This window comes from Capra hircus, chromosome 16, assembly GCF_001704415.2.
Source record: "Capra hircus breed San Clemente chromosome 16, ASM170441v1, whole genome shotgun sequence".
Lineage (NCBI taxonomy): Eukaryota > Metazoa > Chordata > Mammalia > Artiodactyla > Bovidae > Capra > Capra hircus.
In genome coordinates, this window is record NC_030823.1 from 38,014,770 (window position 1) to 38,028,462 (window position 13,693).

Consider the following 13,693-nt stretch of genomic DNA (forward strand, 5'->3'; position numbering starts at 1 on the left):
ATTACAAGAGGATTCTTTACCAACTGAGCTATCAGGGAAGCCATTGAAAGTGGTTTCAGGCAGAAAATAAAAACTTGTATTCAGTTAACCATGTTTATTTGCAAAGCCAAGAAATACACTTAAACAGATGAATCAGACAAATATTGTTCATTTTATCTAATGATGGGAGCAAAGAACAAACAGTATATCTGATATGCTATATAAAATGTTTAGGTTTTTGCATTATTTTATTACTGAAAGGAACCTTTGATTCATGATTTCCAACTGTTTATTTTATCGAAGAGGAAAACTGAGACTCAGAGAGTTAAGTGACTTAAGACTAGAATCCATGACTCAGAATTCCTATTTCAGTCTTCTTTCCATTAAGTCATATTTCCTTTTCTAAGCAACAATGAATATGTGAGACTTTTGAGTTTATTTTTTGTAGTGATGGTATCCTGTACCTGATTTTCTTCTCTTTATAGTTTGATCTCAAGTGCTCAGACCTGGATCAGTAATAAGCTTTGGTTTCTGACATACCCACATCACTGGTCCATGTGTAACCTATTTTTTGTTTTTAATAATGTAATGCATAAAATGAAAGCATCCATACTGTGTGAAATCCCTGAGGGGATAATTTAAATATATAATTTCCATGTACATGTAGTATAAAAATAAACTCATACATTTATAAGTGTTTTGGTGAAACAGCTATTTGTTTTTTCTCTCCGGGATCAAGAGTTATCTTATGGATGGGTCGTTTTGCAGCTTTCTGTCTCATCCTGTTGACATTTACCAGACGGGATAGTTGTGGATTAGAAAACAAAATAAGATGGGGAGGAACAGGGAAAGAACCAGAAATATGAGTGCTTTGCAATTAACATTGAGACATATACGTCTCTGAAACTTGGTGGTGTCTGCAAATTGTGTAATGTGAGTTCTGTTTGTGGTGCAGGTCTGAGAACTATTGGAGTCATCACCAAACTGGATCTCATGGATGAAGGAACAGATGCCAGGGATGTTCTAGAGAATAAGCTGCTGCCACTTCGCAGGGGTAATGTACTGTGTCCTATACAGGACTTTCTTTGATGGTGTGGCAGGGAACAACTGGGAAACCAGTGGAAGGCTGAATTTTTATGTCCTCCACATTGCAAAGAAAGGATTTAAGCTTAATTAAACATGTTATGGAATGACAGGGTGTTCCCAAATAATGCAGTAAAATTGATCCAAAGAAAGAACTATTCCTTCAAACAATAGGAATAAAACAGGAAAAGGAAGGGGTTTGAAGGAAGAGTGTAATTATTCATCATAGTCTGCATAAATGTATTCTGTTTAAGTCTGAATTATTTACTTGCTGCTGTCTGACAAAGCTGCTTAGGGATTTACTCTATTTAAATGCACAGATCTTTTAAGGACAAAAGGATGTTATTTTGTTAATGCTAAAAAATCAACATTAGCCAAATTGTCCAGCCTTCATTAAATACTGATCTCTCAAATTGAGTTTTGTAAGGGGATCTATTCTTCAGACTCTTGAAATAATTTTGTTTTTCTTATTTGGCCTCTTCAAGAGCTTTAAAATTTCCCCAGAAGAAGAAACCAAAAGTATCCCCAACTCCATAGGTGTGTGTTTTGTTTTAGGTTACGTAGGGGTGGTAAACAGGAGCCAGAAGGACATAGATGGGAAGAAGGACATAAAGGCTGCCATGTTGGCAGAAAGGAAATTTTTTCTCTCACACCCGGCTTACAGACATATTGCTGATCGGATGGGGACCCCACACCTTCAGAAGGTCCTTAATCAGGTAAAAATGGTTTTTCAAACAACAAGAACAATTATAAAATATGTGAATGGCTATGGGAATCCATATTTCTTATCTTTATACTTTTTTCTGAACTATTTAGCATAACAGTATTAATAGAAAGTTAAAAGATGAATATGAATACTTAGACCCCTGCCATTAGTAATTCTAAATGACCAGATTCCACCTTAATATTATTGAAAGAATAGTGTACTAAGCAGAAATACGTATTTATTTAGAAACAGTGAACAGGGGAATACATTTTAGCACATGTTTGTTCATAATATATAATTGTCTTAAGGAGTTAAACTTGTATCTCTCTGAAAAGTTGGTCTCTTGTCATCTGTTTTTTTTTGAAATGTCAATCTGTGATGGTTAAGTTAAAATTTCTTTATGATTTTGTTTAGGATTGGTTTGATCCTTAATTTCCAGTCTTAAAAACACATCAGCAATCACTGATCTTCATTCATCTAAGAAACTTTTTCAGATAACCCCTTTCCCCATAACAGATAGAATTAGGCCCTTTGCCTCCCCTCACTTCATGCATGTATACATTTCTTCCATAAAAACTTAAAGTACTTTTTTTTCATATACTTTCCAGTCCCTAGTAGAATTGTGTCATTGTCATTGAGTATAAAGACTCCACCCCAAGTTTTAATTACATTAACTCAGATGGTGAGCAACTTTTTTCACAAAAACTTTTATTTATGTTTAAACTTTGATTTATAAACTTAAATAAGTCAAGTAGTTAACAATTGTTCTGATTGTTCCCTCCTAGAAGGTGTCAGTAGAAGCTAACACAACAGTAGGCTACTAGTAACATTATATCTGAACCATTTAGGCAGCAATTGAAGCAGTTTTAGAAAATAAAAAACAGTAGTATACTTGTATTTTAAGTGATGTAACACAGACTAATATAAAATTTGTATTTTTAAATTAAGGGTAGATGAATAATTTGGAAGCCATAAAGCAATAATATAGTTGTCATTTAAAAATTATTAACTTGTTTTGGAGAAGGAACTTTGGTTTGTCATGCAAGAATCATGATATTCTATCAATGTATTTAGCTCTGATAAAACTATTTTTTGATTTCTGCTTTCATACTTGTATTGGGCTAAGAAAAATGCAAACAAACTAAAAAAAACTTAGAGAAAAGTCACTAAAATAATTAGAAATAATAAAGTTAGAAATATGAATACTGGAAAAGTAGAACAGGTATGATTGACCATTTGGTTATTACAAGTGACCCATAAATTATGGCATAACTGATTCTGGTTGACTGAAAATTGAGTAAATATTGTACTAAAGATCTTTCATTTGCTGTATAATCAGTTTCTCTGTTGCTTCCAAGGATCTTCACACTGTGTTTGAAATTAGGATAATTTTTTTTTTTTTTTTGCCATGCCATATGGCATGTGGGATTGAACCCTTGCATTGAAAGCACACAGTTTTAACCACTGGACTGCCAGGGAAGTCTCCTGAAATTAGGATAATTGTATTGCTGATCTTATGTGTACCAACACGTCTGACCCTGAGGGACCCTTACTATAGCAAAAACTGAAAGAGAACAGGACATTTTTGAGGAATTGAAAAGAATATCATTATGGCTGGTGATCAGAGAGTGAGTTGTAAGAGTTGAATGTGGAGATGAAGGCAGTGGCTGAATCCTATAGTGTTTGTAGGCAATGTTAAAGATTTTGGCTGTTATCCTAACAGCCCTGGGGAGTCAGTTGTTTAAGGAATCTGAGAAGGGGAATAACAGTCACATCTGTGGGTTAAGATGATTATGGTGGTTGCAAATAGGAAGATCAAGAGTAGAAATGGAGGGAAAAAAGAGAAATGAGAAGACCTCTCACTTATGAGTCAAATGAGAAATGATGGTAGCCTGGTCTTGGTTAGGGCCAGTAGAGATGGAAAAGAAATCAGATTTGGGGCATGTTTGGGATAATTGAGAACTAGGCAGTGGATTAGCTCTGGTAGGTGATGGAGAGGAAAAGTCAAGGATAACTCCCAAGTTCCAGGTTATTATGAAATCACCAAGATGGAGAGAGAAACTTCTGAAGGTAATATTAGGTACTTGATTTCAGTCATGTTGAGGTTGACACTTCCAAGAAGAGAAGTTAGGCAAGTCAGTCAAGTGGTTACTATTACTCTTAGATTTGGGGTTTGTTCTTGGGCATTGCTACTGGAGATGCAGTCTTCTCCATGCTTTTATTTTCTACTTCAAAACCATAGTAGCAATACATGCCAGGGGAATAACATGATAAGTCTGTTGGAGGAGTGTGGACTTTCCTCAGTTCTGTCTCGTCCCAACAGAAATTTGAAGTGACAGACCAGCATTACAGCCCTTGGACACACCCTGTCACAGCTCTCAGACAGACCGGTGTTACAGCTCCGTGTTACAGCTCAGTTTTATTTAGAAAATAAAGGAAAATACATCCTTGAGGCGTGAGGGCATGCCGACCCAAAAGACACAAAGAGAAGAGGGGAGATGCCTCTGCCCTTTGGCTCCTCTTTTTATGTGGATTTTTTCTCTTCCCTCCGGGCTTGCTCTATGTATACTGGGCTAGCCAGGAGTGCTGTTTGTTCTACCTGAGGTCCTCACTGTGGTCCTCAGAACTTCCTTTGTTCTATTTTCTCAGACTTTTCCCTTCCTTGTCTTTTAGCCACTGCCATTCTGGACTCCTTTTTCTATTCTAACAAGTCATAACTATGGACAAGGTTATAGGATAGGTATGAACTATTGACAATTAAATAACTTGATTTATTGAATAGATATATCCAGATAACCTTGAATATACAGATGACCTTGAATCTACCTGCAATGTGGGAGACCTGGGTTCGATCCCTGGGTTGGGAAGATCCCCTGGAGAAGGGCATGGCAACACACTCCAGTATTCTTGCCTGGAGAATCCCCATGGACAGAGCTATTGTCCATAGTGTTGCAAAGAATTGGAAAGAACTGAGTGATTAAGCACACACATGGGTAAGCTCGGAAAAACATAAATGATTTAAAATGGTTCTTCAGTTGGTTTTGGTGTACTTATCTTATTCCCCTTACTTTAAATTTAAAATACACAGAAGAACTATACAAAAAAGATCTTCAAGACCCAGATAATCACGATGGTGTGATCACTCACCTAGAGCCAGACATCCTGGAATGTGAAGTCAAGTAGGCCTTATTAAGCATCACACAAACAAAGCTAATGGAGATGATGGAATTCCAGTTGAGCTCCATCAAATCCTGAAAGATGATGCTGTGAAAGTGCTGCACTCAATATGCCAGCAAATTTGGAAAACTCAGCAGTGGCCATAGGACTGGAAAAGGTCAGTTTTCATTCCAATCCCAAAGAAAGGCAATGCCAAAGAATGCTCAAACTACCGCACAATTGCACTCATCTCACATGCTAGTAAAGTAATGCTCAAAATTCTCCAAGCCAGGCTTCAATAGTACATGAACCATGAACTTCCAGATGTTCAAGCTGGTTTTAGAAAAGGCAGAGGAACCAGAGATCAAATTGCCAACATTTGCTAGATCATTGAAAAAAGCAAGAGAGATCTAGAAAAACATCGATTTCTGCTTTATTGACTATGCCAAAGCCTTTGACTATGTGGATCACAACAAACTGTGGAAAATTCTGAAAGAGAATGGGAATACCAGACCACCTGACTTGCCTCCTGAGAAATCTGTATGCAGGTCAGGAAGAAACAGATAGAGCTAGACATGGAACAACAGACTGGTTCCAGATCGGGAAAGGAGTATGTCAAGGCTGTACATTGTCACCCTGCTTATTCAACTTATGTGCACAGTACACCATGAGAAACACTGAGCTGGATGAAGCACAAGCTGGAATCAAGATTGCTAGGAGAAATGTCAATAACCTCAGATATGCAGGTGACACCACACTTATGGCAGTAAGTGAAGAAGAACTAAAGAGCTTCTTGATGAAAGTGAAAGAGGAGAGTGAAAAAGTTGCCTTAAAGCTCAACATTCAGAAAACGAACATCATGGCATCTAGTCCTATCATTTCATGGCAAATAGATGGGAAAACAGTGGATACAGTGGCTGAGTTTATTTTTTTAGTCTCCAAAATCACTGCAGATGGTGACTGCAGCCATGAAATTAAAAGACACTAACTCCTTGGAAGGAAAGTTATGACCAACCTAGACAGCATATTCAAAAGCAGAGACATTACTTTGCTGACTAAGGTACGTCTAGTCAAGGCTATTATTTTTCCAATAGTCATGTATGGATGTGAGTTGGACTATGAAGAAAGCTGAGCACCAAGAATTGGTGCTTTTGAACTGTGGTGTTGGAGAAGACTCTTGAGAGTCCCTTGGACAAGGAGATGAAACCAGTCAATTGTAAAGGAGATCAATCCTGAACACTCATTGCGAGGACTGATGCTGAAGCCGAAATTCTAATGCTTTGGCCACCTGATGCAAAGAACTGACTCATTTGAAAAGACCCTGATGCTGGGAAAGATTGAAGGCAGGAGGAGAAGGGCATGACAGAGGATGAGATGGTTGGATGGCATCACCAACTCAATGGACATGAATTTAGGATAAATTCTGGGAGTTGGTGATGGACAGGGAGGCCTGGCGTGCTGCGGTCCATGGGGTCACAAAGAATTGGACACGACTGAGTGACTAAATTGACTCACTGACTTTAAATTTATTATTCTTTTTCCTAGATTTCTGTAACGTTTACATTTCTCTTCTCTTGATTCTGAGTTTATTTCTTAAGCCACGCAAAAACATGATCTTTTTTTCCTGTTAATTCAGACTTAATTATATTGTAACAGAAAGAGCATTAGTCAGAGGGCTAATCAATCTGGGTTTATATCCCACCTTTGTTCTCAATTAATTTTGTCCCTCTTAGAAAATCTCTTAGAAAATTTTCTTTATCCTAAGCTTGAGGTGTCAGCAGTTGACTTCATTGGAAATACCACAGCAAGTGGTTAGGTAGAGTTATCAATACCAGGGCTTTTTATATACAACCTGTTGAGGGTGTAAGCTAGGGACTAACCACAGTTGGACTGGGGCCTAAAGATGGAGGAAAGAGGAAACACTTGCCTGAGTTATAGAATGGAAAGGAAGTTAACAACTGACAGGTACATGGGTTTGTGCTCCACTGGTGGTGAGCCTTTTGGTTCTGAGAATTCAGGCAGCACCTGTAATTCTCTGCTTCTTTCATTTGTATCACATTCTAACTTAAAATTCCTTTTGACAGGGTAGCTGATCTGACAGATTAGTCCATAGTAAGGTGTCATTAGGCAGCTTCATTAGTAAACTTAGCTGCCTTTAACAGGGTATCCCAGATGTAAAGAGATAGTCTCAGCTAGTGACTTTAGCTGAAGGAATTTTGACCTTGGGTGTAGGCAGTGGAGGAGAGAGCTGGAACTTCTCACATCTGTCTACATAGTCAGACTCACATGTGTGTATGACTTTCTAAGGTTTTGAGTGATCTGGAAAACAGTTAAGGCCAATTTTTATCTTCCGAGTTGAACTTCCATCTCTTATATGTGTACATGAATTTGTTTTGTTTTATTTAGCAACTTACCAACCACATTCGAGACACCCTGCCCAACTTCAGAAACAAACTACAGGGTCAGTTGCTGTCCATAGAACATGAAGTGGAAGCCTACAAAAACTTCAAGCCAGAGGACCCCACCCGGAAGACCAAAGCATTGCTGCAGTGAGTCACCTTGCCCTTCCCTTTTTTAGCACTTGAAACACATTTCTTCAGTTTGCTTTTTCCTTAGTCAATTTATCATGCTAGTTTCTAGGTTTTTTCCCATAGAAGTAAAGTATATGAGGCTTTGTATATGTCATAAAATAAGCCTTGAATCTTTGTTTTCTTGAAGAATAGTTGTTGATCTTAATTCTGTCATTATAAATTTATCCAATGCCCAATCCTCTGCCCAGTTTTATTGTGTTTTTCTAATTGGATTCAGTAAATGAGCAAAACGAACAGTGATAACTCAGTAGGGTTGTTTGCCCTTAGTCTTTAAAAGTGGGCTAGGTTCCTGTTGAAAATGTCATCTGGATTGTGCAACTGTTTCTGTTGGTTGTCACATGTATTTATTATCATTTTTATTTCAGTCATTTCATATCATCTCTCTGTGTGTATTTTTCAGTGCGGTGAGAACCAAGGATTTAACTTAAAAAAGTACAGACAGTAGGGCACATTTAAGTTTCTTTTTCCTATTTGGTAATGATTTCAATGTAGACCTTTAAATACACAAATGTGAAAACTGCCAAATGTCTTTTTACTCCTTTAAGATCTTTTCTTCTTATCCTTGGGTTATTAGATTTATCCCTGAGGGTTCTTGGGTTAGGATAGCAGAGTTGTTAGAGGATTGCCATCCCCTTATGTCTTTTACCCTCATTCCTTCTTTCACCTCCTTTCAGCCTCATCTATCCTTTTATCGCTATGCTTCAAATTGCCCCAGGTCTCTCTCCACCCGAAGACCCCCACTGACCAGCTTACATTTCTGGATATCTGAAGTCCATCTCTAAAGATGATGCTTGCCACTTCCTATGGCCCCTTTCTCTCTGCAGTCTTGTGATCAAACACTCCTAATCTGGCTTTTAAAATGCACAACATAATTCCTTTTATTTGTAGGAGGATTTCTAAATGTTCAAATTATTTATGTAACATATTCAATGCATTATCTTATATTCCTCCATGTAAAAAACAGTAAGATCATACAGAGGAAAAAAATTTTTTTTTTGATTCAACTCTCTCATAGTTTATCTTTTCTTTTTCTTCTTGGCTTTGGTTAAGCTCCTATTAAAAGTCTTCAAGTTACAGAGAAAGGAAAGCTATTTCTGTTTAGGCCCTGGGTCATCATCTTAACATTCAACTGAAAAACTGTTGTCTTTGTAAAGACTAGGTCTTGCCTCTGTGATTCCATTGGACTCATTACAATTTTCCACAGTTAGATTCCTCCCTTGTAGGGAGCTGATTCACCTCCTTCTTTCCTTCCTGCTGCTCTCCCTCCCTTCCTTTCTTCATTACTTTCTCTTGCCTTGCTGACATCTCTGTATTCTATTTGGTGTCTGGCTCTGTGCTATCTACTGAGGATTCAAAAATGAATAAGATTTTTAACCCTCAAGAAGAAACCACAGTAGAGCAGCAGAAACATATATATAACAACTAACTGTTAAAATCTGATAAATGCTACATTTCTGGTAAGTATTAAATGTTAAGGGAGATCAGATAAAGAGCAGATACATGCTAGGAAGGGTGTGAACTCACTTGAATGAGACCCTGAAGTATGGGAGGTGTTTGTCGGGTGGAAGAAGGAAGTCAAGAGAATAGTGTGAACTTTGGTACAGCTTGTTCCAGTGGGCCAGGTGGCTGGGGTGTAGGGAATGGGAATGGAGTAGCTGGCGGTGAATTTTCAGGGGTTTCCCAATGTTTCATACCTTTCCAGGTGTTTAAAATTAGATTAATGTTAGCATGTACATGAACATAGCTATATCCAGTTATAGTCTAGATTTTTAGGCCTAAATATTTGAAGTTCCTTTTACTTCATCCATAATTTTAATGAAAGAGAATAAAAGATTCAGATTTTAGGTGGTTTGAATTTTTTCTCAATCTAGTAGATTTTGAATTTAAAAATAGTTTCAGTGTGTCAAAATTGAGACTTTCTAAACCTACTAGTCATAAATACAACTAGTTATTTTTTCTGTATAACATATCTTTTTGCTTTGTTTTTTACCAACTGCCTTGAGGTAATTCATTCCTTCATTGAACTTGCTGAGCAGGGGATAATAAATCATATGCATGGTCCATGCCCTTATGAGAGAGACTGATAGATGAATGATGGTGATGCCCTCTGCTACATGCTCTGCTGAAAATATTCTGAGGAAGCTGAGAAGGGTTCCTTCATCTGGGTGGCAGTGAGTGGTGGTGGTGGATAGAGTTGTGGATCATGGAAAGCTTCCTGAAAAAACTAATGCTTGAACTGAGTCTTGAAGGACTGATAATAATTAGCCAGACAAAGAAGCATAAGGCAGAGCAGAAAGAAAAATGAGCATAAAGCAGAGAGACATGGTACTTATGGGGACCTCTAAATAGCTTCTTTTTAGTTGGTTTGGAAGGTGAGTGGGGATGAGTTGTAAGAGATGAGGCATCCAGGGACAGACCCTGGAGAATCTTAGGTGATGGGGTCAGGAGCTTTCATTTTATTGAATTCTAGGGAGTCATTGAAAAACAAGGCTAGAGCTAGTTGCAGAGGGGCAAGGGGTGGAGGGCCAGAAATTTGCATTGTTCTGGCAGAATGAGGTCTGTGATGCTGAGGTCAGGGAAGAGAGTAGCTCATAAAGTATGAGAGCACTCTACTGGAGCAGTTGGAACACTAGGTGATAGTGATGTCACAGGAGTCCTGGCTCATTTAACTATTTTATATGAAGTTTTATTGCTTAGATGATTTTTTAAAAATTTAATTGGAGGATAATTGCTTTACAATGTTATGTTGGTTTCTGCATAAAACAATGTAAAATAGCCATAAGTATATACATATGCTCTCTCTCTCTTGAACCTCCTTCCACCCCACCCTCTATCCAACCCCTCTAGGTTGTCGCAGAGTGCTGGGCTGGGCTCCCTGTGTTATACAGCAGCCTCCTACTAGCTATCAATTTTACACATGGTAGTGTATTTCTAATTTAAGTATTTTAAAATGCTGTTTTATAGTTGCAGCTAAATGGCAGAAAGTTTATTTAATGATGCAGATATTTAAAGTATATATTTTAAATTAGATGTCTGAAATAAATCTTGATAATGTGTATTTCATATAGTTACATTATGAGCACTGACTAGAGTGCATTTTTAATTCTGCCAGTAGGTGACACTAAGAACACCAGGAAAAGAGTTCTGAGGGATAACCATAGCAAATTCAGATGAAAAATGCGAAGCCTTGTAACTTTAACTTGAATTTATTTCTCTTTTGCAATTACAGGATGGTTCAACAATTTGCTGTGGATTTTGAGAAGAGAATTGAAGGGTCAGGGGATCAAGTAGACACTCTGGAGCTCTCAGGGGGTGCTAAAATCAATCGTATATTCCATGAACGCTTTCCTTTTGAGATAGTAAAGGTTTGTACCAAATGTTATTCTTTCTTTTTGTTTCATTTCATTTCTGTTTTCTGTTCTACATAACTGTTCATAAAATGTTATGTGAATGGTATGGGACTAAAATGTGAATGGTATGGGACTAAAATAATTCTTTAGACAAAAACCTCCATACTCAGGTAGTGAAATTCAGGAGGGAAGTTATTTTCTTACTGATGGTTCTTATTTTATTTAATGGAATCTAATGATATTTCAATAATTCAACAACTACTAACAGTTTCCTGTGATGCTTATTTGTTGTCTAATTCATTTACAAATGTTTCTTGAGCATCTACTGTGTACCAGTGATCTTAGGTGCCAGGGATCAAGACAGAGATACTATCTGGTGGCAAAAGACAGAAAATTGATGAATAGACAAAGTAAAAAAAAAAAAAATCAAGTATTATTACATAATGAAATATGAGAGAGAATGGAATTAGATTAGCCACTTTTGATGGAATGTTCAGGCAAGGTCTCTCAGACTATGGGGCCCTTAAAGCATGACCAGAATGGCATAAAGAGGTCAGCTATAAGGATCTGGAGGAAGAAGGTTGTTTAAGGCAAGATGCCAAGGACAAGGCCCTAAAGCAAGCACCTGTGTAGCAAGTGAGGAACAACTGAGGCTGGTGCAGAGCTGATGAAGGGGAGCGGGGAGAAAATGAATTCAGAGAAAGGAAGTGCCCAGTTTATGCAGAGCTTTCTAGGTTGTGATAAAGTGCTTACATTTAACAATGGGAAGTCTGGGGAGAGTTTTAAGAAAAAGTGTGACCTGATTTGATTGGTGATTTTAAAAGACCACTGTCTGGGTTGGATTGTAAAGGGGCAAAAGTGAATTGAAGGAGACAAGATGGCTTAAACAGTAGGGCCGAAGCAGAGGTGAATCCACTTTGTGGGGGACTTGAAGTCTATACAATTTGGGGACCCCTCTTGAATAATGCAAAATCATAAACACACAGGCACAGGGTCTTGTAAGGAATTTATGCAAGAGAGAAGTTCTGAAACTTAAACTTATTTAGCTTTATAGTAGAAATGCCTCAACAGAGAGGCTTGAGAGAAGTGGATGGATTCATGATTTTGAAGGAAGGGTCAATGGGGCTTGAATTGTTATCGAAAATGCAAAAAAGAGAAGATTCAAGATGACTCCCAAGATTTTGACTTACACAACTGAGCAAATGTTAGTGTCCATCAGATGAGGAAACTGAGAAAAAGTTCAATGTGGAGGTATGAACCAAGAGTTTTGTTTCAGAGATGTTAAGGTTGAAATGCCCCATAGGCAGTGAGGTAGTTTTAGGGACTATGTTACTTGTCTCACATACAGAGGCATGTACTTACATCTTGGTGTGGGAGGCAGATGGGTAAATAGACAGTTTCATTAATATGTGTTAAGAAAAGTAATAAACTTCAGCACAGGGTGTTATGGAAACACAGTCCATGGAAATGAATCCCAGCCTGACTGTGTAAGGGAACTTGGCTTCTGAGCTAAGAAGGCTGAGCAGCTAGTTAAGCAGGAATAGGTGGGGTGGGGCTGAGGAAGAGATTGTTCCAGACAGAAAGGGAGGAGTGGTAAAGGCTGAGGTGTGGAACTAAAGCTGTTCAAAGTTCTGTGGCATAAAGTGGGGGGTGCGGGGGGGGGGGCGGCCTGGGAAATGGACAGGCATTGAGGTTGGAGAGGCCAAATCTCAAAAGTTAGGGGCTGACCCAAATGTTCTCTTGATATCCCTTTCAGGTCTAAGCTCTGTGACACTTTAATCCTACTTTCAATAAATTTAAGGTACCTAGAACTTCTGGGAAAATTTTAATACAGTAATCTATCCTGTGTAGGATTGGCAAAATATTATTAATTTCCTCTTTTAAATAAATTTTGAACTCAGGTGCTTAACATGGCCAGGGAGAAGAGACAGCCATTGTTAATTCTCAACAAAGCTGGACTATTGTTGTACATCAGGTGACACTTATGTATGCATTTGTCTGTGAATATATTTACTACATTCAGCAAAAGGATGAAGAATTATATATTTCAAATGAATGGCCAGATTTATGTACAGAAGACATCCTTTATGTGTAGCATTCCTTATCTATAAAAGAGTTAAAATCTGCTGCACTAAAACTCCCAGAAATCCCTAACATTCTGTGTTGCCTTGAACTTTATATAAACAGATGTCTTGACCATCTGGATTTAGGTTAGGAAAGACATGAGTATCCATTTATTAATAATAGAGTCAAGTTATTCTCATTTTTAAATATTCAACAATATTATTATTCAGAGGAATTGAGTGTCATAACTGTGGCTCATTTTGCTTCCGCAGATGGAGTTCAATGAGAAAGAATTGCGAAGAGAAATAAGCTATGCAATCAAAAACATACATGGTATCAGGCAAGTGCTTCACGTTTTCCTTGTCTTCAGTTCAAGCTAATAAAAAAATTAGTGTTTATAAATGGCTAGTGAATTAGCCTTTTCATCATCTGAGCAGAGTAGAATGTAGAGGTGGGAGTAAGAAATGAAAAATAGGAAATTCTTGTTTGAGTTCAATGATAATTTCTAGTATTGTCATATTGTCTTTCCACTGAAAAATCAAAAACCCTGTCTGCACTCACAGCACCATGCTCTCGACAACTGGGGATTTACTGATGAACAAGACCTTGTTCTCTGGGGCTGTATATTTCAGAGGCAAAGGCCAGACTTGCTCATAAGTGATCATCACTTACACCAAGACTAGATGGATTAATTTTGACTGGATTTATGGAGCAAGATTGGGGAAGATTAATGAAGGTGGTTATTTTAGAGTCAAACCTTGCCT

At 37.8% G+C, this 13,693-nt stretch overlaps 1 protein-coding gene across 6 annotated transcripts in view; it reads left to right on the forward strand.

Annotated features, from left to right (window-relative positions):
* Window positions 1-13,693, forward strand: part of DNM3 (dynamin 3) — a 628,097-nt gene that overhangs the window by 228,672 nt on the left and 385,732 nt on the right. For all 6 annotated transcript variants that reach the window (XM_005690651.3, XM_005690650.3, XM_005690649.3 and 3 more), the window contains exons 5-9: window positions 935-1,033; window positions 1,618-1,778; window positions 7,331-7,473; window positions 10,745-10,880; window positions 13,202-13,269. In XM_005690651.3, coding sequence (XP_005690708.1) covers window positions 935-1,033; window positions 1,618-1,778; window positions 7,331-7,473; window positions 10,745-10,880; window positions 13,202-13,269 — 607 coding nt within the window. The remainder of the gene's footprint in view (window positions 1-934; window positions 1,034-1,617; window positions 1,779-7,330; window positions 7,474-10,744; window positions 10,881-13,201; window positions 13,270-13,693) is intronic.